The 23,596-nt window shown below is 49.6% G+C and overlaps 1 protein-coding gene across 1 annotated transcript in view; it reads left to right on the top strand.

Annotated features, from left to right (window-relative positions):
* Positions 1-23,596, top strand: part of LOC125739852 (ephrin type-B receptor 1-like) — a 74,777-nt gene that overhangs the window by 35,237 nt on the left and 15,944 nt on the right. Inside the window, 8 exon segments of the mRNA XM_049010370.1 lie at positions 2,728-2,852; positions 10,555-10,717; positions 12,316-12,424; positions 12,611-12,675; positions 16,948-17,136; positions 17,607-17,854; positions 20,151-20,366; positions 22,787-22,936. Coding sequence (XP_048866327.1) covers positions 2,728-2,852; positions 10,555-10,717; positions 12,316-12,424; positions 12,611-12,675; positions 16,948-17,136; positions 17,607-17,854; positions 20,151-20,366; positions 22,787-22,936 — 1,265 coding nt within the window.

The following is a 23,596-nucleotide window of genomic DNA, read 5'->3' as shown; positions in this document are numbered from 1 at the left end:
TGTCTGTGTGTGCCTGCCTGTGTGTCTGTCTGTGTCTGTGTGTGCCTGCCTGTGTGTCTGTCTGTGTCTGTGTGTGCCTGCCTGTGTGTCTGTCTGTTTGTTTGTCTGTGTTTCTCTGTGTGTGTCTGACTGTGTGTCTCTGTGTGTGTGTCTGTCTGTGTCTCTGTGTGTGTCTGTGTATGTCTGTCTGTGTCTGACTGTTTGTCTGTGTGTGTGTGTGTGTCTCACTGTGTGTCTCACTGTGTGTCTGTGTGTGTCTGTCTGTGTCTGACTGTGAGTGTCTGTCTGTTTGTTTGTCTGTGTGTGTGTGTCTGACTGTGTGTCTGCCTGTGTGTGGAGCTGGCATTGAACCCCACGCCTCGTGTGCAGACAGCAGCATGAGTGTGTGGGTGCGCAGCAAGTCACTCGCCTGTAGGATGTCAATGTAGCCAGTGAAAAACACGCCCTCTGCCACCCCAATCCGACCACTCACTCACGCTCAAACCTGCCAACCCACCAAGACCGCGGCCTGCTTTCATGTGGCATGGGGGTTGGGGGAGGTGGGGGCAGCAGTAGTGTCAGCTGTCAGCTGGCTCATTAGAAGAAAAACAACAGTGTGCCCAATCGCAGCGCTGAGCCTGTATTACACCTCCTGGTGGCAAATAGCTTAATGGTCTGACACAGAAACTTTTAAGGTGGAAACAGCAGACATCAGCAGTGGGCTTACCACCTTAAAACGGGCAGCCGCTCGTCACTGATTAACCAGAAAGGGGAGGAGATTACCATCAATTGTTTTCTTGCGTGGGTCGGTATACAGGTTGCAGTTAGATCCCCCCCTCCTTCTTGGACACCACAATTCCCCAATTGTGCCCTCATTACCTTTTTGACCATTAAGGTACATAGTGAGAGGGAGAGATGCTGCAATCTGGATTCGCTCTGCTGCTCCTGCACCTGTAGCCGAGGCTGTAATTAAGTCTAATGTTGCACCTTAATTATGTTGGTACACACACGCGCGCGCACACAAACACACGCACACACTCGTACGCGGCGGCTGTGCTCACTGTAATTATCTGTAGGGACATTTAGGTCTGAGATGAAAGACTTGAGTGGGAGGTGCCCCAGGTATACTGCTGGAGGGACACCTATGGGGTGGGGCTAGATTCATACCAATGGGAGTGGCCTCTTCACTTTCAGGGCCTGGGTTTTTTGATCAGGCTTGGAGGTGGACATCCCAGGAATCTCTATTTGAAACATTTCTGAAGAGTTTTAAGCATATGGCTTCAGGAACGACAGCACAGGGTAGAGAAAGCCTCGCGGAAGGGATTGAACCATTTGAGAAAAGCTGGGGGGTGGGGGAGGGGGGTAAATATTGTATGTGGATGGCCAGTGTGTTGTACAGGGGACAGGAAAGATAAACATATCCAGTTGTACCATTCACGGGCGCAGGACTAGGGGGACAGGCTGGGCAATGTTGGGACATACGTACACCAAAGGGAGGGGCAGTGCGCATGAAACTGGAGAGTGAAAAACAAGTAGAATGACTGGCAAGTCTAATGGCTGCTTTGGAAACTAAAACCTGTGCATGTAAAGTTAGGATAATAATTAACACTACAATTTATTATCTATCAGACGGTTGTAACGAAGGTCAAACAGTCCCTGGAGCCATTAAGATGCTTTCTCAAGGGCTCAACACTAGCATCACTCTGCTGACCCTGGGATTTGAAACAGCAACCTTCTGATCACAGGAACAACCTCCAAGTCCACTGAGCCACACACTGCTCTCTATAATAAACTAGCATACAACATGAGCACCCAGCGCGGTGCTGCAGCATCACACAGACACATGGACACACACACAGTCGCGTAATCATGTCTTTTTGGTGACTGCCCATTCATTTCTATGGGAATAATGCTAATGCCAACTATGACACCTAAAACATAAGCAACCAAACAAAATACAAGAGTTTTGCCGTTTTTGTTTTTTCATTGCAGTCACAGATTTTTATAAAATACAGTGTTCCCATACGGTAAAAGGTAAAAAGCAGGTATTTATCATGTTGTTGGGACATTTGGTCTGCACTAGGTAAGGTACCACACACACACACACACACACACACACAGAGCAGTAGCAGCCTTCACACACCCCGCTATCTCCTTACATACATTCACGTAGACCCCTACATGCTCTGCGGGCATCACGAAGGACAGAAGAAGCGACAGGCCTCAATAAAAGCAGGCATATCTGAGAGTGTTTCTGTGGAGAGAGCTGGGGTGGGACACCGCAACCCCCCCCCCCCTCCCAGGCCTCAGCAAAAAATGCCGAAAAGGCAATTTAGAAGCACCAGAGGCCTCTGTACATGCGTGTCTGGAGCTGGGGGGCACGGTGTAATTGATAACGGCAGCCGGCGATGCATGAAGGAGTCAAGAAGCTGGAGGTGGTGATGAGGGGGGTGTTCATCATCGCGATGTTGGCCGTTACGCATCAGAGGTGGAAACAAAACACAGCCGAATGGAAATCTAACACCATCCCCAAGACTTGTGTGTGCACACATTTTAGATATGGTGTCTCTGGCAAATTTGTTTGCCCTTGCAGCCACTTCCTGTCCTCAAACCCGACCCACTGTGCCTCCTGTCTTATTCAGGGAAGCCAGAGCAGTGAAAAGGGGACAGGGTTGCAGTTTCATGCCTCCCCTTTCAAGATTACAGTGGATATTGCACGCTAACCCTGAACCTCCTGTGTCTCTACAGCCCCATCCATGATTCCCATCATGCACCAGGTCAGCTCCACCATGACCAGCATCACGATCTCGTGGCCACAGCCTGAGCAGCCCAATGGCATCATCCTGGATTACGAGCTGCAGTATGCGGAGAAGGTAAGATGCCAAGATGCTAGTGACGTACTCCGATGAGCTGAGTCCTGTTTTTCTTTACTGCTAAAACTGCAAAGAGACTTTAAAGTAAGCTAAGGCTACTAAGCTAAGAGAAGCTAAGCTAAGGCTACTAAGCTAAGAGAAGCTAAGCTAATGTAGGACTGCTAAGCTAAGGGAAGCTAAGATAAACTAAGAGAAGTCTCTGAGCATTTTCCTCCATTGATTGGTGGCTGCTCCCTCGAGTGTTGCCTTTAAATGGCTAAGATGTTGTCAGTCATTTTGGCTGCTTAGACGCTGAGACTGTTTTCTATTGCAGTCACTCTGTTCAAGTCTAGTGAACATTTTGCTATGGAGGGATTCTGCTCACAACTGATCAACGTGGCGAGATCGTCGTGGACATGCTAGGTCTCACTGAGCTTACTTCCTGGACGAACATAACGGGTTGCATCCCCCCGGGAAATCTAACCTTCTCATTTATCACCCATGACATCCTGGGGAAAGATATCTTCACCATGCTTGTGAAAGTACCTCAAGTGTGTAACTTGACGTGCTAATGGCACCACAGCAAGGCCTGCGGTGCGGATGACCTCTCTGCCACAAACTCTTCATAGTACCAATAACCTCCATTGCATGTTCACTGATCTCCAAGACCAAAATTTGAAAGACCATCTTAGCACCTGGCTTATAATTAATCCTGACTAGGGTTGCAAAATTCTGGAATTTTTTTACATTTTTTCCCATATATTCCCGTTAATTCTTGTGGAAAGTTTCCAAATTGGAACATTTCCAAAATTCCCCAGCTAAACTTCGCATGGAACGGAACGGTTCTTGAAAATCTACTAAAATTTCCTGCCACTTTGCAACCCTAACCTCATTAGAGACATGATATTCCAGGAGAAATGTGGCAGGTCTGATCTTAGAAGGTTCACCAAGGCTAAACACCTTGTCGGGCCTTTGTTTCAGGTCCATCCCAAACAGACTGCCTGCTTCTGGAGCTGCCTAGTGCTCTTGTCAACATTCACACTGAGTGTTAATTGCTTTATTGAAGCCATTATTAGAATATTAATTTCCCTCCTCTATAGTTTCTGGTTAAAGTCATGAGCTAATTAAAATGTATTCTGAAGCACTGTCTTCCTGGGTTGGGTGCTCCTGTCCTACATACTTACACACTCTATCTATAGACACACACACACACACACACACACACACACAAATCATGCTGTATCAGATTAAGAGGTATCTCTGAATTTCCAACGACATGTCTTTGTGAGGAACCTGGATGAAACTCACACACCGTGAGGAGAGCATGCAGAAGTCGGATCTATGACACTGGAGGTGTGAAGCCACAGGGCTGCCTTCATGTTCCCATAATTCCCACCATTCTGCCCTTTTAAACACCTGTGTGTGTCAAACTTACCCCTTCCAAAAAACACCTTTGGGTTGTCACTAAAGTGTGGCACAGAGCATCAGATTTGGGTCCATTCCATAGGGGACGTCACACTGCAGACTGCTGTGACGATTCCCAGACAAGCTGCTAGCCCAACAAATCATAGAAAATGTGACCAGCGCTCTGAATACGTGTACAAACGCTGTAAGTGTACGTGTATGAATGCTGTACGTGTACGTGTACGAACGCTGTAAGTGTACGTGTATGAATGCTGTACGTGTACGTGTACGAACGCTGTAAGTGTACGTGTATGAATGCTGTACGTGTACGTGTACGAACGCTGTAAGTGTACGTGTATGAATGCTGTACGTGTACGTGTATGAACGCCTGTGGACGGCTGTCGGCTTCTGCTTGGTATGGACATATCTCTGCTGATGCTACCTTCCAGTTTTAAAATATCTTTTAAATATTTGTTTAAATGCCCTTTTATGCAGCTCACCGATAAGGTGTTAATTCCGAAGGAGCAGCGATTCTGAAGAGAGCACGGTGTTGCTAGGCGACAGCCACGCACGGCTGGACCCGGATGGAAGGGCAGCTGTCGACTCTTTCGCCGACTTCTGCGGCTTCGCAATCAGTTCTCGGGGGTCCGACCTAACAAGTGGAGTCAGCCCCCCTCCCCCTCTGAACCACTCCAGAACATATTCTTAGTGTTAATCTCCAGGCATTGCCGAGATATCAAGGGATGTAAGACAAGAGGGGTGGTCTTGCTTGTGGCAGGTGATCTTAAACTTGAAAAAACCTGGTATGCACAGACTCACTGAGCCATCTCAGAGTCAGTGAGTCAGCTCAGAGTCAGTCAATCATCTCAGAGTCAGTGTCAGCCCAGTATCAGTCAACCATCTCAGATTCAGTGAGTCAGCGCAGTATCAGCCAACCATCTCAGAGTCAGTGAGTCAGCTCAGAGTCAGTCAATCATCCCATAGTCAGTCAGTGACCTCAGACTCAGCCAATCATCTCAGAGTCAGTGAGTCAGCTCAGAGTCAGCCAACCATCTCAGAGTCAGTAACTTTTCTGAGACATAGCAAACTCCAAAGGGTTATCTCAGAGTCATCTTTATAATGCATCTGATCATTCAGGAAAAGTGCCCCCCCTTGTAGAAGACAGTCTCTTGAGCTATACAGTAAAGTGCATCCATGTCCTTCAGTGACGCCCCGTCCCTGAGCATCAGGGCAGCGATCTGTCACAACGTCTCTCCTTCAGAGTCTGGCAATGGCGTGTGGCTGCGATCGATAGTCACGCATTCCGGTGTTTTCCTCTCAGAGCTGTGGAAAATTCCGATAAGCAGAACACGCGAACACACAGTGGATGGGGAGGGGTACATAGTTTGGGTTCAAATCACGAGGATGTCATCCGGCCGGCTTTCTTATTTGCGTCCAGAGGAAGACATCGAGATTGAAATTCTATCTGAGAGCACAGTTATGCTTTTTTTGCATGTCGTGTGCTTCCGTTATGGTTGTGGCGGGTGTCCATTAAAGGGGCTGGATATAGATTGCTTACGAATGACTCCTAGCTGGTGGTAAGAGGACCATGCGGGCTGCTGCAGAGTGTCTACCTTCCTCACAAACCGATCCCGGAAGTGCTGTTATTTTGCTCAGCTGCCATCATGTGCAATGGGAGCGGGCGTCGGCAGGGCAGAATGACGGCCGCAACCCAGTAAATGCTGACACATTCTCGGCCAGAGGAACCCGAGGGGACTTAATGAGCCCTGGGGCCCCCAAACCTCCCTTGTGAAGCCATCGTTTCCACCAGCCCTGCTTCCTCAACCATACCATCCCCTGCCATTTACCTTCAAATATGTGCCCTTCCTCTCTGTCGGCCAAACCTCCCACATGATGCCTTTGTGGAGACCAGACGTGAGCTCATACAGACCCCCCCTTTCAGTGGTCTGCAGAGAAGCCGTGGGGTTGGGGGGGGGGGTGGCAGGCTGTGACAGCACGGTGTGGCTGTCATCTGACAGGCCGGGCCTGTCTTCACCCACTGGTTCATGCCATGCATCACTTGGGGCAGGGATCAGAGCTTTCTGTTTCCATGGTTTCCTTAAAATCACTTTGCTTTTGAGTCCGTGCCCCCATTCAGAATACCCCTGTGTGGTCGGACGGGGGGTGATTCCTCATTCCCACCGCATCCCAGCTTTATTTATTTACCCATATATATTGCTCTCTGGGGCGACTTTCCGTAGAAACATCTTCACCTTGTTGCCGCGCCCCCCTCCCCCCATCAAGTTGCACAGCTGGGCAGGTTTGATGGTGCAGGTGCTCGGGAGAGAAGGAGCTGTGTGCAGGGTGGTGGTGGTGTGGGGGGGGGGGTGACAGGGGACTGATGATGCCTGAATGTGTCACAGCTGTGTGGGTGGGACAGGTCCCCCCCCCCACCTTTTCACCAAGAATGTAGACGGCTGATTGAGCTCAGGGAGTTGATCTTCTGACAGGGTAAATATGACGGGGGAGGAGGGGGGCTTTCTGCTTCTCTTTGGCTAATGTTAGCCATAAACCCCTCCCCCAAACCACTGACTGACAGCCCAACATCCAGTAGGGTGCTCTGCCGACCTGCAGCTGACCACTCGCAGGCAGTGGGACGTCCTGCCTTCCCAGCATGCCGAGTGCCAATAATCTTCACGGGGCTGACTTTTGGTCACACGCTCCACTGATATCTGTCACCGGACTGAAGGCTGTGGTCTCTGTCTGCTGAAACACTGCCCTGTAAAAAACTGCAACCTATCTTAGCAAACTGCATCTGAGCCCATCAGTATTCCGGCTGGGAGGTGGGGTCATACCATCCTTCGTGGGGGGAGGCATTGTGGGCCTTCAGGACAAGCTCGCTATTCCCCCCCCTCTCCACCCAGCACGTGTCGTTATCATGGACCTGGAGTGTTCCTCTTACCGCTGCCCGATTAGCATTTTCCGCGGTGCGCTAACCCTTTCTGGCCCTGCAGTGCTGTGGCCTTTCGTGGCCACCATGTTATGTAACAACTTCCCTGATTGGCTGTTTTTTGGCTGACTCCTGTTGGTGGGTGTTCTCTGAAGCAAAATTAAGGAGCAGCTGGCTGATGAGACCTTTTTTTTTTTGGAGGGGAGGGGGGACATCCTGTTATATTAATTAATCCAGAACTTCGCTTTTCGTTTTTTCGAATGTCAGCCGAACTCGGTAATTGGCCTAATTCTGCCCTGGAATTATTAGTCTCTTTCTCTTTCGAGAGGAGAGGGAGCGGCTACCTCCCATTCATTAACTGTGCCTTGGAAAAGGAGGGGGGAGTTAGGGAAGCTGGGTGGGTGGGGTCGTGGAGAGAGATGCACCCAGAGCTGGGTTTGGGTGTCTGGAAGCAGAGATGAAAGGCGTGTGTCAGCTGGCCTCCTCCTACACAAGACTAGAGATAGAGGGGTAAGGAAGGAGGGACAGAGAGGCAGAATATGGGAGAAAGATAAATATAGAGAGTGCAAAGAGGAGAAAGAAAGAAAGAAAGAAAGAAAGAAAGAAAAAGGCTTTGACTTCTCACCAGTTTTTGTTAAGCCAGTCGACCACAGAAAGAAAGCCTACCGCAGTTAGCAAGATGGGTCATCACGACAAAACTAAATGAAGGAAACAAACAAACGAGTTATCAAAAAGAAAGAATTAAGAAACAACAAGAACAAGAAACCTAACAGAAAAAAAAAGATACAATAATAAAACAAGAAACAAAAGAAAGGAAAAGAGGTAGAGAAGGAAAAATGAAGACGGCTGGATAGATGAGAGAGGAGGGGTGAGGAACAGGAGATGTTGCAGACGAGCGGATCAGGCTGTACGGTGCTTCACCTCCGAGCGTAAACATGCACCTCTGCTCCTAAGCCTCCCCCACCGTTCCACCCTGCTCCCCCTGCAGTGTCACACTCTCAGCTGAAGGCCCCCACTCCCTTACTGCTTTACCCACTGGCTGCGCTGATGAGCTCCCCCTGACCGAGTTACTGTCTCGCCCATCCCGTGCCAGTTTCCTTTCTCCTCACGATAATACTCCCCCCCACCAGCTTCCTATCTATCTCCTCCCTCCCTGTCACATTGTTTTCCCCTGCTCCTTTTTATCTCCCGCGTCTCTCCCCATTACGAATCGGCGCACACGGGCTGCCTATAAATATCTGCCAGCTGAGCTGCCGGATTCGTATTACCTGGGAAGCGATACAGCCGCTGACGCCCAAATTCTTCTACAGCTATCATCTGCTCCCAGTGCCCCTCACTGTTGAAGGCGAATCCCCCCCCCCCCCCCCCACCCAGTCATATTCAACTCGCTTTGAAAGGTGGCGGCCCCGAATGGATGGGGCGTGTAACAGCAACTTGCCCCAGTTACTTTGCCTCAGTTAGCCCCGAATGGACTCATCAGAACAGAAAAGACGAAGCCTCAGCTATGATGTGAAGACCGAGGGGGTCGGGGCCCCAGCTAGAGCAGATGCCAAATTAGCACCCCTTTTAATACAACACGTTGTGTGGACTTGTGAGCATATGGGCGCCCCCTGCAGGTTCTCTTTCTGCCTCGTCCCCGGCGATAAATAGGCGGGTTCCTTATTCTGGTCTTTTTTTCACTGGCTTTTCTTTGAAGGAAATAAAAATGCAACAAATAATGTTTTTTCCCCGTAATAACCTCAAAGTTCTCCAGTGTTTCTTTTATTTGGTGATAATCGTGTTCTTGGAATAAATTAGTCTTATTCCGTAATTAGTGTCTGCGGCACTTCAGACGGCACTAAATCAAGGACAATCCGAGCTCTTTCCCCGCCTCTGCTAATTAGCCTGAAGCTGCCGCAGGGGAAACGTGCGCGTCTGTGTATATGTGTGTGCGCGTCTGTGCGGTAGCGTGTTCGTGCGTGTGCGTGTTTGTGCATTTCCGTGTTTGTGCGCGTCTGTGCGTCTCCGTATTTGTTCGTGTGCGCGTCTGTGAGTCTCTCTCTGCCTGTGCGGGTGCGCGTCTGTGCGTCTCCGTATTTGTGCGTGTGCGCGTCTGTGAGTCTGTGTCTGTCTGTGCGGGTGCGCGTCTGTGCGCGTGGACGTCTGTGCGTGTCTATGTGTGTGTGCCTCTGTCCTTGTCTGTGTGCGTGTGCACATCTGCATGTGCTTGTTATTGCGTATGCATGGCTGTGCACATCTGTTCGTGTGCTCATCAGTGCATGCTTGTGCGTGCCTATATGTGTGCATGTCTGTGGCATGTACGCATCTGTGCGTCACCACACGTGTTTTTGAGCATCTGTGCGTGTTTCTGTATGTGTGCGTGTTTCTGTATGTGTGCGTGTTTCTGTATGCGTGCGTGCGTGTGTGCCTCCCCAGCCCCAGTGCGTGCTCACCTGACAATTCCCCCAGCACTCCGGTTTGGTTTTTATCCCTGGAATGAATCCCGAAGGGGCATTTCACATTCGCAAACAAGAAAAGAAAACAAACTATTTCACTTGAAAAATTAAAGAGTGAAACTGCAAAGGCCTTTAACAGCTCTACACGGAGTGGCTTAATCTTCCTGCTTTAGATGTTTACTTACTTAACCAATACTTACTTTTTAAAATTAACCTGTTTCCTTGGTTTTTAAGGAGATTCCTGGAGCACTTAATGAGTTAGTTAATGCCTCCGCAGTCCCCAGGTCAGTTTGCAGTCCAGGTACACACCCGCCCTACAGGTGGTGTCATATGAAGGTGCAAAGTATCGGAACAAAGGCTGCTGGTGGGGGGGGCTGTGCCACCTACCCATAAGAATCATGTGAAAACTGAGCCCACTCCCCGCCCACCTGTTATCCAATAGCTTACAGTTTTATTGATTCGCTCAGCTGTAATTTTCAGAGGTTAAGCGCGTCGCCCAAATGTACAACCTAACGGGTTTAATCCTCTGACCTTTTACTCGCTGGTCCTGCCGGTCAAGCGTTCTGCTCCGGGGGCCTCTGTGAGTCACCCAGCCTTCTGTGCAGACATACGGCCCCGTGCCTGGCACGTCCCCAAAACGGAAGGCCCTGGGCTGTCCCCCCAACCGGGTGCATGTCAGAGTCCGGCGGGCGGGGTCAGGGGGCAGATTCTGGCTGGCCTGCCATGACCACAGCTAGTCGATGGCGACTGATTAATATCAACAGAGCCAATCAGGAAGGGCAGGGAAGTGAAAGAAAAACCTATTTTTTTCAGTCTCAGATCCCCCACTAATCTCTATTTGACAGAGAGAAATATCAGAATATCATGTATAGTATCAATATGCCATGTATAATTTTATATTCACCCCCAGAGGCTCTGAAAGTGACTTTGCCTTCCCCTGGCCATGTTCCTGCAGGACCACCCAGAGTCAAACTCGTCGGTGGTGCGGAGTCAGACCAACACGGTGCGGCTGGAGGGCCTGCGGGCCGGCACCATGTACGAGGTGCAGGTCCGCGCACGCACCGTCGCCGGCTTTGGCAAGTTCAGCGGCAAGATGTGCTTCCAGACCCTGACTGACGGTGAGAGCTAAGGGCATGTGGGTGTGGCTGGGGGGCGTGGCCTGTGAGAGAGGCGGGGCGTTGGACTGGTCTGTGATTGCTTGGATTCTGGGCCTTAAAAGAGTTGGGGGCGGAGTCTGGGGGATGAAAGGGGTGAGCGTGTGGCACGCATCACAAACTGGGGAGCCGTTAGAGCTTAGCGGTGATTACTCATTAGAGTGATTAATTAGCCACCGGCGTGGCTTGTGAGGCTGGGAGCCAGTAAACACCTGATTACAGAGACAATGTTTTAGCTGTATGTGTGTGTTCCGAAAGTGGTACAGCGTTTCTCTGACCCCTGTGCAATTATTAACTGCGTCACAAGGTGATATATGAGTGCTATATTTTCAAACGTATGCTATGCAGAACACTGGGAATCATTGTTATATTTGTAGAGTCATAAATAATAAGCAATGTATATGCATGAAGCTGATTATGATTGAAATTGTACTGAAATATATATAGCATATATTTAAAATATCACTATTTGCAGTTTAGAAACTTCAGTTTAAAACATGGCTGTTTTTGTACAAACTTTAAGATGCTGTATTTATGCTGTATTCGACTGTTCCCAGAAACCTCACAGTTTCCTCAATTCACAGACTGAATTTATTGGAGGGTCACATGACGTCAGCGATCCCCATTCTGTGAAACTCCTGCCTTTGTCTGTTTAGGTTCTGCTAAGAAAGTAGGTTCGGTTTATGGAGTCCAAATGACACTGCAAAGCTGGCTCTTTACTGTGCTGTGGGTGGGGGTACAGCCCTTAGTCGTACATGATTAACGAGTCTGTGGATAGGAGCTGGCAGGTCAAACCCCCATGCCAGTGAGTTAGGGGCACATTCTGAAGTCTGAGGAGGATCATCATGGTCAGTGTTAAATTTATCCTATTTTGATATATTTAACAGCTCCCCTTTGGGGGCATGGCTTCCCATGACGATCATCCCTCAACAGGGAAGCCTTTGTCCCCCATTAAATAAAAAAACCATGAAAAACGGAATTCTGGCCGATGTAAACACAAGTCCAGGGCAGCCCGGGAGTGCATTTGGACTTCGCCGTTCATGCCGCGGGCAGCTTGGAACGCTGGCCGTCCCCTTTCGACAGGAAGGCGTGGCATCCTGGGGACGGACTTCCTGTTCCTGCTGATGCTAATTTACCCCCTCCCAGGACGCCGGGAGCCTCGCCGGCTGAGTCATCCACACTTATCTGGGAGGGGTGGTGGGGGGGGGAGGGAGCATATCCTGGGAATTCCAGATGGATGGATTTATCCCCCGCAAAGGTCACACCTCTCATGGCGCCATTACAAGTCTCTTACTGGGGTTTGAACCGACAACCTTCAGCTGCAGAGATGAGTCAGCGGCTGCACGCTGGGACTCCAGCGCAAATATCACATCTCTAGAAATCCGTAACATGCTTATCAAACAGGAAGTGAGGTTCCACAGGTGGGGGTGCAGGTTCCGTTGTGAGTGTGTGTCTGTAGGTTCTACATGGCTTCTGTAGGCCCAATTAAGGATTCAGTGCTCCATTTCATCACTCCTCTCTCTCCCTCCCTCTCTTTCCTCTACTCTGTCTGTGTCGCCCAGACGAGTACAAGTCGGAGTTGCGGGAGCAGCTGCCCCTGATCGCGGGCTCAGCGGCGGCCGGCGTGGTGCTGGTCGTGTCCCTGGTGGCCATCTCCATTGTCTGCAGCAGGTACGTGCTCCAGCCCACCACACATGGCCCTGCGCTGGGCTGGAGCCGATCCACGTTCCCGGCCGGACCAGCGTATTCCCAACGCTCCCGCACCACTCTACAGCCTCACGCTAATGCTACTGAGACCGTTACACAGGCCTATCGCTAACGCTAACATCCGCCCCTCTGTTCTTGCGTCCTCTGCAGGAAGAGGGCCTTCATTAAGGAGACCATATACAGTGACAAGTTGCAGCACTACAGCACAGGGAGAGGTCAGTCCGCTGTCTCTACCTCCAGCCCCTCCAACAGGGTTGGGCACCAATGTCAGGCCCACTGCTTTTTCCCTGTTTTTGAATTCTTTTGTATAAATGATGCAGTGTTGAATCATAACACGTCCATGAAAAGCACACATGTAAAGCGTACAGCGCCACTTCCTGTTTATATAGCTCCACCCACAGCCAGGCTCCCAAAGCCAATCAGAATCTTAATGAAAAATCAGAGTATAGACTAATAGGTGGGCATGTTGCGTTAAAGACTGTAATTACTTTTAGGCACTCAAAGGCAGCCCATAATTTTACTGTCAGAAATAATATATTTATTGTTACGTTAATTATGACAGGAACCTGTGGGGAGGGTGCATTCAATAAATTACCTCTGGGTCGTAGGACTGTGGCGGAATCTCAAATGGTAGATGGAGAACAGGTGGCATGTTGTTTGAATTTTTGAAGAAAGGACTTTTCCTGCGGCATGGTGGTGCAGTGGTTAGCACTGTTGCCTCACACCTCTGGAACCTGGGTTCAAGTCTCTGCCGGGGTTGCATATGTGTAGTGTTTGCATGTTCTCCCCATGTCGTCGTGGGGTTTCCTCCGGGTACTCCGGTCTCCCCCCACAGTCCAAAGACATGCTGAGGCTAATTGGACTTGTTAAATTGCCCGTAGGTGTGCATGTGTGAATGAATGGTGTGTGAGTGTGCCCTGCGATGGGCTGGCCCCCCATCCTGGGTTGTTCCCTGCCTCATGCCCATTGCTTCCGGGATAGGCTCCGGACCCCCCGCGACCCAGTAGGATAAGCGGTTTGGAAAATGGATGGATGAAGGACTTTTCCTATGACAAAGCGGCAATGAAAGTCCAAGATCTGTCGTCTTCTTTCCATGGCAGTGTATGACAGAAGCTCTATAGCGCCCCCAGCTGGACTGTCGGACAGCAAACCGCATACACTATAGGGGAAATCTGCCGCGCTCCCCCTTGCTAGCATGCACTGTCCAATGGTTGATCCCCGTAATGTGCAACCCCCACCCCCCCCCACCAAGGCTTCTCACTATTGGATGGTCTCCGGTATCCCCAGCTGGACTTCGGGCCGCTCTTGCTGGAAGGGACCCATGCTCAGCTCCTCCCACGAGGCCGGGCGCCATAACAGCCAGATGGGGGCTGGGGGTGGGGGGGTAGCCACAGCAGATTCCGCCTGGAGTCCGTCACAGACGGCACCGACCCCAGGGAAACCTGGCTGCAGTCTTTGGCGCGAAGAGGACCGTCATGGGGGTGGGCAGCTAGCTGGCAATGAGCACCACCCCATAATTAACATTACAGTTTTCATTTCCTCTCTTTTTTGTTTGTCTTTTGGGTTTTTATTACCACATAAGATTCAGTATTGTTGCGTCCATCTTAGGAGCTCTAGTTAAACGTTACTGGTAAAAGCGCTTCATAAAAATATATAGCTTGAAAAAACCACCTCCCTGGAGTCATAAGGGCTAGATGAACCTTAGACTGACTGGTAGTGACCTGTACCTTGGATTTTCTTCCTTAGTTCGCCATGGTGAGTTAGCTTGGTTTAGAAATAAGTTAACTTGAGTTAACTTGGCCTGGTGTCCAGAATAGCCTTTGGAAGCTTTTGGGCTAACAAATCTAGATCCTAAAGCAGTTTCTCGTGTCTGTCGTCCTCTTTATCTTATGCCAGGGAGGGAAGCTGGGTTTCAGATTCCAGGTCACACACACACACACATCTAGGGAGTGTAAAATATGAACCGACACATCTGTACTGTTTGTTGGTGTGTGAAACAGCGTCACCGTGGCGGAAATGGAGATGGCGCTCAGCTGGTGCTCAGCTCGAATATCGAAGTCACAGCGGGAGAAGCCCAAGATCCCGGACATGTGCTGGGGAGAGATTTTGGCTGGAGAACGAGGGGTGCCGGCGGGTGGCAGCCAGCGCCAGGGCGCTGTCACGGTTGGCGGGCGGGGGGGGGGGGTAGCGCTCTTCGCCAGCGCCTGAACGAATTAGCTAATTGCGTACGCGAGGGCTCGCGTAATTGACAATTCTGTCCAAGTTGTCACGGTTCACGGCTGTCAGGCGGGATGCTTTGGCGGATGGGGCACCCCCCCCCCCGCCCCCCGATACTGGGAAGCTTCTCCCTTCACCAAAGGGCCCTGACCTGGCAAACTTCAACAGAACCATAAGCTGTGAGCAAAAAGACGATCCAACCGTCTAAACTGGGTGCGGAACATTCCAGAAACTGGCCGTGAAAGGCTGCCTGGCTACAAGGATAATGAGCATGACACAAAGAAACTATAAGATTTAAGAAACGTGCGATTCATTTTGTAGATACAATCGTTTTCTTAATTGTAATGTACATCATTTCATAATATTGTCATAGAATTTCAGAGTGTTTGAAAATATGAGCCTGGCAGTGATTTTGCTGGTTTGGTATTAGATGTTGTTTACTTGGGGATGTTTGCTTGGTCATGCTGCCAGAACGGCATGCTGGGATTTCTTAAGGCTGCTTCATACTTCTCTGTACTCTTACATGCGCACGTGCCCGTGTGGACTTTCATGAGGCATTTTACACCGTCGATGAACGCGTGCTGCGCTCCAAATCTGTGTCCACACGGACAGTGTAAGCCAGGGGTGTCCAATCTTATCCGCAAAGGGCCGGTGTGTGTGCGTGTTTTCACTGCAACTCCCTAATTAGGTCAGTAATTAGAGGACTGATTGGCTGAAGAGTCCTCACACCTGGGTTTGAACAGCTGACATACAGGTTACCCCAAAAACCTGCATACACACCGGAGCTTTACGGATAAGACTGGCCACCCCTGGTGTATGAGCAGCTCGGGACGCACTGCAAATGCGCAAACGTTTTCCTCCTCCATATCCATATTGGAATGACGTAGCGAGTACGCAGTGCGTTTCCTCTATGACACGTTCTTCACATACTGCATGGACAGTGCGTGGCTTGGCTGGAGAAGTATGAACGTTTCCGTGTCTGTATACATGGTGCAGATTCAGGAGTGCTGCATGTGTGCGGAGAAGAGAGACAGACAGACAGACAGACAGACAGACAGACAGACAGGCAGGCAGACAGACAGCGACAGAAACAGATAGAGAGACACATACAGGCAGACACACACACACAGGCACATACAAACACACACACAGGTGCACACACACACACACACACCAGAGGTGGCTGGTCCATAGAGGTAGATTGGGTTATACCTCCTCTGTTTTTGAGATTAAATTATGAATCAAATGTTGAAACGACTCATTACTAAAATTATATCGCACATTTTCCCTATTCCCTACTATAATACTGTAAAATGGATTATCTTCTTGCATCTTCAATTCTTCAGCCACCAGCCGCCACTGACATGCACACACACACGTATGCTTCAACACACCGATCTCCATTTTTCATCTGCCTTCAGCAAAACGTCAATTTTCACACCGGCATGGCAGTTCTCTCCCCCTCTGTGGCGTGAAGAGCCATTTCATATCGAGCCGATGTCATCCATTTCTCGGCGACTTGTAGAGAGAGAGGGTCTTGGGGGAAACTTTTTTTTTTTCACTGCTACAGCAAAGATGAGCCTTGGGAACGAGGAGGAGGCAGGGGGTGGGGGGGGTGCTGACACATCACGTCCCGTTATCTGTTTACGTCACACGCCTTCGCACCCAAAAGTGTCACTTAGTGCAAGCCTGATGCGCATCATCGCCTGGTGACCTGAGAAGAACCGCAGCCTTGTTTAGGAATCAACCACCGCACTGGGATTGTAAACACAGCCCCCCCCCGTGTCTTTGCACTTGGTACGGCTCAGGCTAATTCCTTAAACAGCCAGCAGCTCTTTTGCGGCCCTGGATCCAGCTCAGCGGGCCGTGGTGGACACCCGGCACAGTCACCACATGGGTTCTGCCTCCCTCTGCAAAAGGCACTTAACCTGACGGCGCCGGTAAACACCTCGCGGTAAAAACGGCTGGAGTGTAAAATTAAAGGCTGCATAGGGTCGCCTGCTAAGCATACTGATAGCGTGACCTATGGAAACGTGTCTTACCTCTGATTGATCCCGACCATTTTGAAAGTCGACCTAGTACTTTGCTGTCTGGCTAATGTCCTGCCTCTTTTGTTTATAATCTGATCTCGCCTGATTGGTTAAAGCCTCCCAATTAGTGAGCCTCGTTACATACCTCTTGTCAGTGCATCTCTCTGACTTCCTTTGTTCTTGAGCCTGTATGTTTGTCAGGCTAGACAGTGCCCACTAGTGAATCACTGTTCGTTACAGAGCTCTCCCTGAGGCCCGACCTGACCAACTGCCACACCCCTGCCGGCTGCCCCTCCCACTTCCCGGGCTCCCCGGGGATGAAGATCTATATCGACCCGTTCACCTACGAGGACCCGAATGAGGCTGTACGCGAGTTCGCCAAGGAGATCGACGTCTCCTGTGTGAAGATCGAGGAGGTCATCGGCGCAGGTGTGAAGGCCCTTTAAACTCCCCCAAATTTTAAGGGTGTAATCGGTCTCGATGGGGTTGTGCAAGTGAATCGATGGGGGGGGGGGGGTACTATTTCATTAATCAGAACCGGCAGAAAAGCCCCCGTGTCCTACTTTTGGTGCTGCTGGCATTCCCAACAACCCCACTACTTCCCCCACCCACCTCCACAACTTGCCACACACTCCTGTGAGTCTTAGCAGAATAACAGAGATGTTGCAGATCATGGTAATTTCAACAGTGATTCCCTCTCCACCCCCAATCCCTGAGGCTCATCAACATGGACTAATGTCAAGGCAGCTGTGGTGGGGGTTTTCTTAGGGTGGGGCTTACACTCAGTCAAATGTTATGAAGATGGGGGGGGGTGTGGTTATGTTTGGTAAAACCTCAGATTGATTAACTTGCAGACTCCTGATGTGTTTATATGGATTTTTGCCTGCCATGTCCCCCAGGGGAGTTCGGCGAGGTTTACAAAGGCCGGTTGAAGCCAGTGGGCAAGCGGGAGCTGTCAGTGGCCATCAAGACGCTGAAGGCGGGCTACTCGGAGAAGCAGAGGCGGGACTTCCTGAGCGAGGCCAGCATCATGGGACAGTTCGACCACCCCAACATCATCCGATTGGAGGGAGTGGTCACCAAGAGCCGGCCGGTCATGATCATCACGGAGTTCATGGAGAATGGCGCTCTGGACTCCTTCCTTAGGGTATGTGGCTGGGGACTTACATCCCAATCAGGGTGGACGATGGCAGGGTGACTTGTACATCATTTAGCAAGTTACACAGCCAAAGCCCCGGTAAATCATTTATTTATAAAATAAATCAAAAATAACAATGAGTACACAGGTGTCGTATATAACAGTTGAGCTGCGTTAATTGAATATTTATGGACAGAGAGGTGATTCATGGTATTGATGGCATGGGGGATACCTTGGAAATCTGGCCCAAGGACGGGGGGAGCGGGGGGGGGGGGGGGGTGGAGGTGGATCGAGAGGAAATGTGAGCCAGCTGGGCAGACATTAATCAGAAGGGGGAAATGCCTGAGTGGCCTCTCCGAAACTGGCCGATCGATCATGCAGCTGAGAGCGTCTGCCATTTCTCTCAGTAGGGGGCAGACTCACCAACAACCTCACCGCAGACTGAAGCTGCCTGTCTCCTCTCTGCTTGTCCTGAGGGGGGTCCTTTTTTCGTTCACACATTGTCAAGTTTTATGTCAGGGGTTTCAGCTCAGCACAGCTTAATTCTCTCCCTGTTCCACCACAACTGATTCAACCCAAGAAATGGGTGGTAATTACCAGGCAAGTAGAATCAGGTGTGTTAAATGACAGCGGAGCGAAAATGTGCAGGTCTCTCGAGGACTAAAGTTGGAGATCCTTGTTTTATATGTTTTATTTTTCTTTGTAAGGGAAACAGAAAACATACGTCAGTTGTGGACGTAGTGTCTGCAGATTCCAACCCAACTGACACTCCTTACTTCCTGATTCCTGTGTTGCCTGTTTTTATCCAATCAGACTTCTGCAACTCATGCATAAATCTTACACATTAGATTTCAAACGATACTAACATTGTGGTCAGGGGTGCTGCTAGAGATTTTGGGACCCATAAAAACATATCATATCGGGCCCCCAACCCAGATAAATCCAGTTATGTTTCAAATCTTTACGGCCCCTATCATTCAAGGGCCCCCGGAATTATCGTATCTTTACCCCCCTTTACGATACCCCTAATTGTGGCATACAAAAGGAGTTCCAGGGAGGCCCTTCATTGGGTGTCGGATGCCATTGGGGGGTTATGGGATGGGGGGGGGGATGGGCAAGGGGGCTTTTTAACATGCTGTCTTGAAATTGAGGGGTGGGTGGGATACAGGATACACAGGGAATCTATTTGGTCACAGAATCACAGAAACATTACGTAACAATCACATAACAAAAGACACATAATTCGCATGCACAGACTGGCTGTGAGACCAAGTGATGTGTATATGAGCCAGGAAAATCCATCCATCCATCTTCCACCCACTTATGCTGATCAGGGTTGCAGGGCTGGAGTCTGACACTGACAAGCAATGGAAATGAATTATACATTTGAAATAACGCCCATTTCTAAGAGAACCTTCCCGTTGTAAGTTATGACTGTGGATATCTTGATTTTTGCCTCGGATGTACTGTAAATGTTTGTAAAATTTAAGATGGAATGTATATCTGGGGGAGAAAAATGAATTTCCCAATCTGACCTTAAACCAGCTGCTGGTTCCATGACCCTGAAACTGTGCGATTATTCCTCTTTTTCCTGAAAGAATGTGCAGAAAAGCGTACTGCACGGCAAGAGGTTTGCGTTGCCGGTGGAGAATGTATGTGCTGCTGAAATTAAACCCATCCCACCTTAAAAAAAATAATTATCCCCAGCATACCATTAGATGCACAATGTGTCTGCATCTCGCTGAACTAGCAGTGTGCTCTGCCAGAGGATTGTTTTAAGGTAACTTGTGCAATAAGCAATAAGGCCTGCCATAATTCACCAGCTGCGGAGGTTGTGGGTTCAAATCCCAGGGGCCACCTGGGTTTTGTTCGGCTGCATGAGTTCCTTTCTCAGCTTCTCAGGTCAGTGCTCTTGAAAGCAAAGGTAGTTAATCTAATGTGGCTCTGAAATAAACCCGACGCTTTAATAAACATTTTCACTCGAGGCACATTTTCTTTCAGGCTCACACAATAGTTGGAGGGTAGGGTGACCAGATGCTACCATCAAGGAAGACGCTCTGCAAGCATTCAGTCAGATGTGTGGCCACCCTTAGCTACTCTGCCCTCTGCTGGAACTTTTTGGAAATGAAGAAAAATGATGGTTAATGATTGGTCGTATAATAGATTTTGGTGGCGAATGGGCCCTTCAGATCACAGCTGCCTTTAAGTACTCTGCCCTCTGCTGGTCTTTTTTTGGAAATTAAGAAAAATCATGATAAATAATTCAATTGACTCATGCCTGACCGCTCCCCTCCGCACCTTGCAGCAGAATGACGGGAAGTTCACGGTGATCCAGTTGGTGGGCATGCTGCGTGGAATGGCGGCTGGGATGAAGTACCTCTCCGAGATGAACTATGTGCACCGGGACCTGGCTGCCAGGAACATCCTGGTTAACAGCAACCTGGTGTGCAAGGTGTCCGACTTTGGGCTGTCCCGCTACCTGCAGGATGACACATCTGACCCCACCTACACCAGCTCCCTGGTGAGTGCCTCCCCCCAGAGACACTGGGTCGAGTTGGGTGTTCTGTGTAGGCGGGGCTAGAAACCGTCTTACAGTGGGTGTGAGACGGTGACTTCATCCCATTAACTTATAAAGAGTACCGACCCCCACCACCCCTTTCCCCCAGGAACCAATATGCCCCCCCCCACAGAATCTGGGGACTCAGGGTTAACCCAGCAAAAAATATGCAGAGTGACTTGAGGTTCACAAGCTACTTCATTAATTAATTGCTGAGTCTGACCCCCTCTTGCCCCGGTTGGTCTAAGTGGTGGGCAAACGTGGGGGGGTGGGGGGTGAGTGTGGGGGTCAGGAGGGTGCAGGGGAATTAAATAACACCCATGAGGCCTGATTTACATCACGGCTACTTCCCAGGAATGACTTGCCTCTTTCTTGCCTCCATTTTTAAGGCATTTCTCATACACGGCTTTAATGGAGCCTGTAACTCCATTTCTTTGACCCTAAAACAGCATGCCCCGCAGAGGTCATGTCATCCTTCTTTTAAAGCCACATCCTGGCTCCATACCTCTCCCTCTTCCCATCCTCGTGACTGCTGTTTAGGATAAACTGCTCTATCAGTGTGTCCAGGCAGAAGGCTGAGGTCCATCTCCTCTCTCCCAGTGAAACCAGCCGGCCGGCCGGCCTTCCGTGTTCCCTTCGTTTTCAGTGCTGTCAGAACAAACGGTTTAAAAAGTGACCCTGTGGGAAACCTGCCTCCAAGTGATGGATGTCCCGCTGACTCTGTGCTGTCCGACCTGCATGAGCGACTGGCTCCTCATCGCCTGACCAGCCCGCTGCAGTGTGGAATCCATCGGAGTTTATAGCTGACTCCTGGAGCTCACATATGAGAGTGCCACTGACTCTGTCCCTACTCCCCCCCCCCCCAGTACTCCATAGCGCCCCCTAGTTTATACACCCAAAAGCATGTCTGTGTCATGGATAAAGCCTCACCAATCAGGGACGGACACCCCAGCGTTCACAGTCTTGGGAAAAACTAGACAGGCTTTTGTTTTGTCAACATTTCTCTGTGTGCCAGTCTTCCATGGGGGGGCAGGGGTGGGGGTGGGCATGGGGGGAGTTCAGGGCTGCTTTCTTCATCATTCATCATAAAGCTGGAATCTGCCCCCACACTAATTATAGCCTGAATCCCTAAACCTAGCAGGCCTGGGAAATGGTGCGTGTCTCAGAAACACCTTGTTTTCGGTACTCTCTCTCTCTGGTGGCGGGGGGGAGGGGCTGTACCCCTGCCCCCCTCCCCATCCCATAAACCCTCATAAATAAAAACAACAATGTTGTAAAATTTAATAATTCATTACAGGACAGGCAGCCCTTCCCTAATATTACCAAAAGCAAACTGGCACCACCCCCCACCTTGAAAATAATAAATCCCAGAACCATAAGGGAATGGACAACAGGGGAGGGGGGATGTTTTACAGGGATTTTTAGCAATGATGAGGGTAGTATGCTGGTCGAGGGCCTGGGGTTGGGGGGGGGGGGGGTGTAGGGTGCGCCCGACGGACAGGCTTCTGCTTTTTCCCATTAGCTGATCTTAGCATGACACCCATCAGAGTCTCGCACCCGTCACCCTGCCATGGTGCCTGAGGTGTTCTGGGAGTGAAACCTAGCAGGTCCAAACCATGCCCATCACACCAGGAACCATGCCCATTACACCAGGGCCTGCCTCAGCCTTCACCAGGCTGCCAAAGTAAATTCACACCCCCAGAAATAAAGTCTCCACAGGACATTAAAGGAAACAAATATGTTTAGAAACACCTGACTCTGCTCTTTAAATGTCCCAAAAGGTATGGGCATATGTGGGTTTTAGGTTCTGTGCCATGACTGATTACAGAGATCGGGTTTTTGTTTAAAGCCCACTCTAGATGAACCCAAATAACAATCCCCTGACCTAAACAGGATCACATCATAAAATGATCATGATCAAACACCAAGAAAAGAAAGAGACCCATATAAAACAGATTGCTTGATAGGATGATTTAGAGCAGGTGTGACTGGTTAAAGTGAGATTACCTGATGGTGGGCGTGGCCATGGGGGCGACTGGGCTGATGAACACACTTGGTGGCATGGAATCTGTGAAATGGGATCCGGACCGGATGTGACGCAGGGAACTGAAAGACTGTTACTTACTTACTGAAACTGGTCAGTTTCATTCCATCTGTGGATTTTTCTGGCATTCATTCCGAATACGACACTTAATTAAATTTCACAACAAAATAATGCTTACATAGATTCGGGGTTTTTTGCTGTTTCTGAAAATTCTGCTGAAAAGTTAGTGGTTTGTGACTTTCTGCTTATTACAAAGATCATGCATACTCTCTCTCTCTCTCAGCTCTCTCTCTCTCTCTCTCTCTCTTTTTCTCTCTCCCCCTCCCCCTGCTGGATCCAGGGCGGGAAGATCCCAGTGCGATGGACGGCCCCAGAGGCCATCGCTTACAGGAAGTTCACCTCGGCGAGTGATGTGTGGAGCTACGGCATTGTCATGTGGGAAGTGATGTCGTTTGGCGAGCGGCCCTACTGGGACATGAGCAACCAGGACGTAAGTGCGACACGGCGCCCCCCTGTGGGTGCATCGAAATAATATGATATACAGATGGGCATCTGAACAGAGCAAATAATAATATTAATAATAATAGTTACAATATTAATAATAATAATATACTGGTGGTTCAGTAGGCAGCATTGTAGCCTCACACCTCCAGAATCTGGGTTCAACTTTCGCCTCCTCTCTCTGTCAGCAAGCTTACCGAGGGGCTCATTTCTGAAAAAAATTTTCTTACATTCTTGCGGAAGAGGAAGCATTCTTATGAAAACTCATTACTCATTCGCACAGTAAAAGTTTATAAAACCTTGTATAAACCGCGATATGCACTGTACAGCTTATAAATCCCACATATCATAGAGACTTCCGTATGTGTGAGTACCTAAGAGGCCGCCCCATTCCCACCCAGAAATTACCGTAAACTGACCCTGTGTATTTATGAAGGAGCATATAGTATGTTTATAATACCATTTCAGAGACAACGGAACCACAAACTAGAGGGAGAAAAAATAGAATTCTCAGAATGTGAAGTGCAGAGTTTATAGTGTCAAAGATGAGGAATGCTAACCGAAACGAAAACCGTCGATGGTGACGTGTGACTGCTGTCCAACAAGCTGGACGAATCAGAAATGATAATGCTTTAAAAAATGGCTGGCT

Source organism: Brienomyrus brachyistius, chromosome 4, assembly GCF_023856365.1.
Source record: "Brienomyrus brachyistius isolate T26 chromosome 4, BBRACH_0.4, whole genome shotgun sequence".
Taxonomy (NCBI): Eukaryota; Metazoa; Chordata; class Actinopteri; order Osteoglossiformes; family Mormyridae; genus Brienomyrus; species Brienomyrus brachyistius.
The sequence above is the reverse complement of the archived record's forward strand: the minus strand, read 5'-3'. Positions and strand labels throughout refer to the sequence as shown.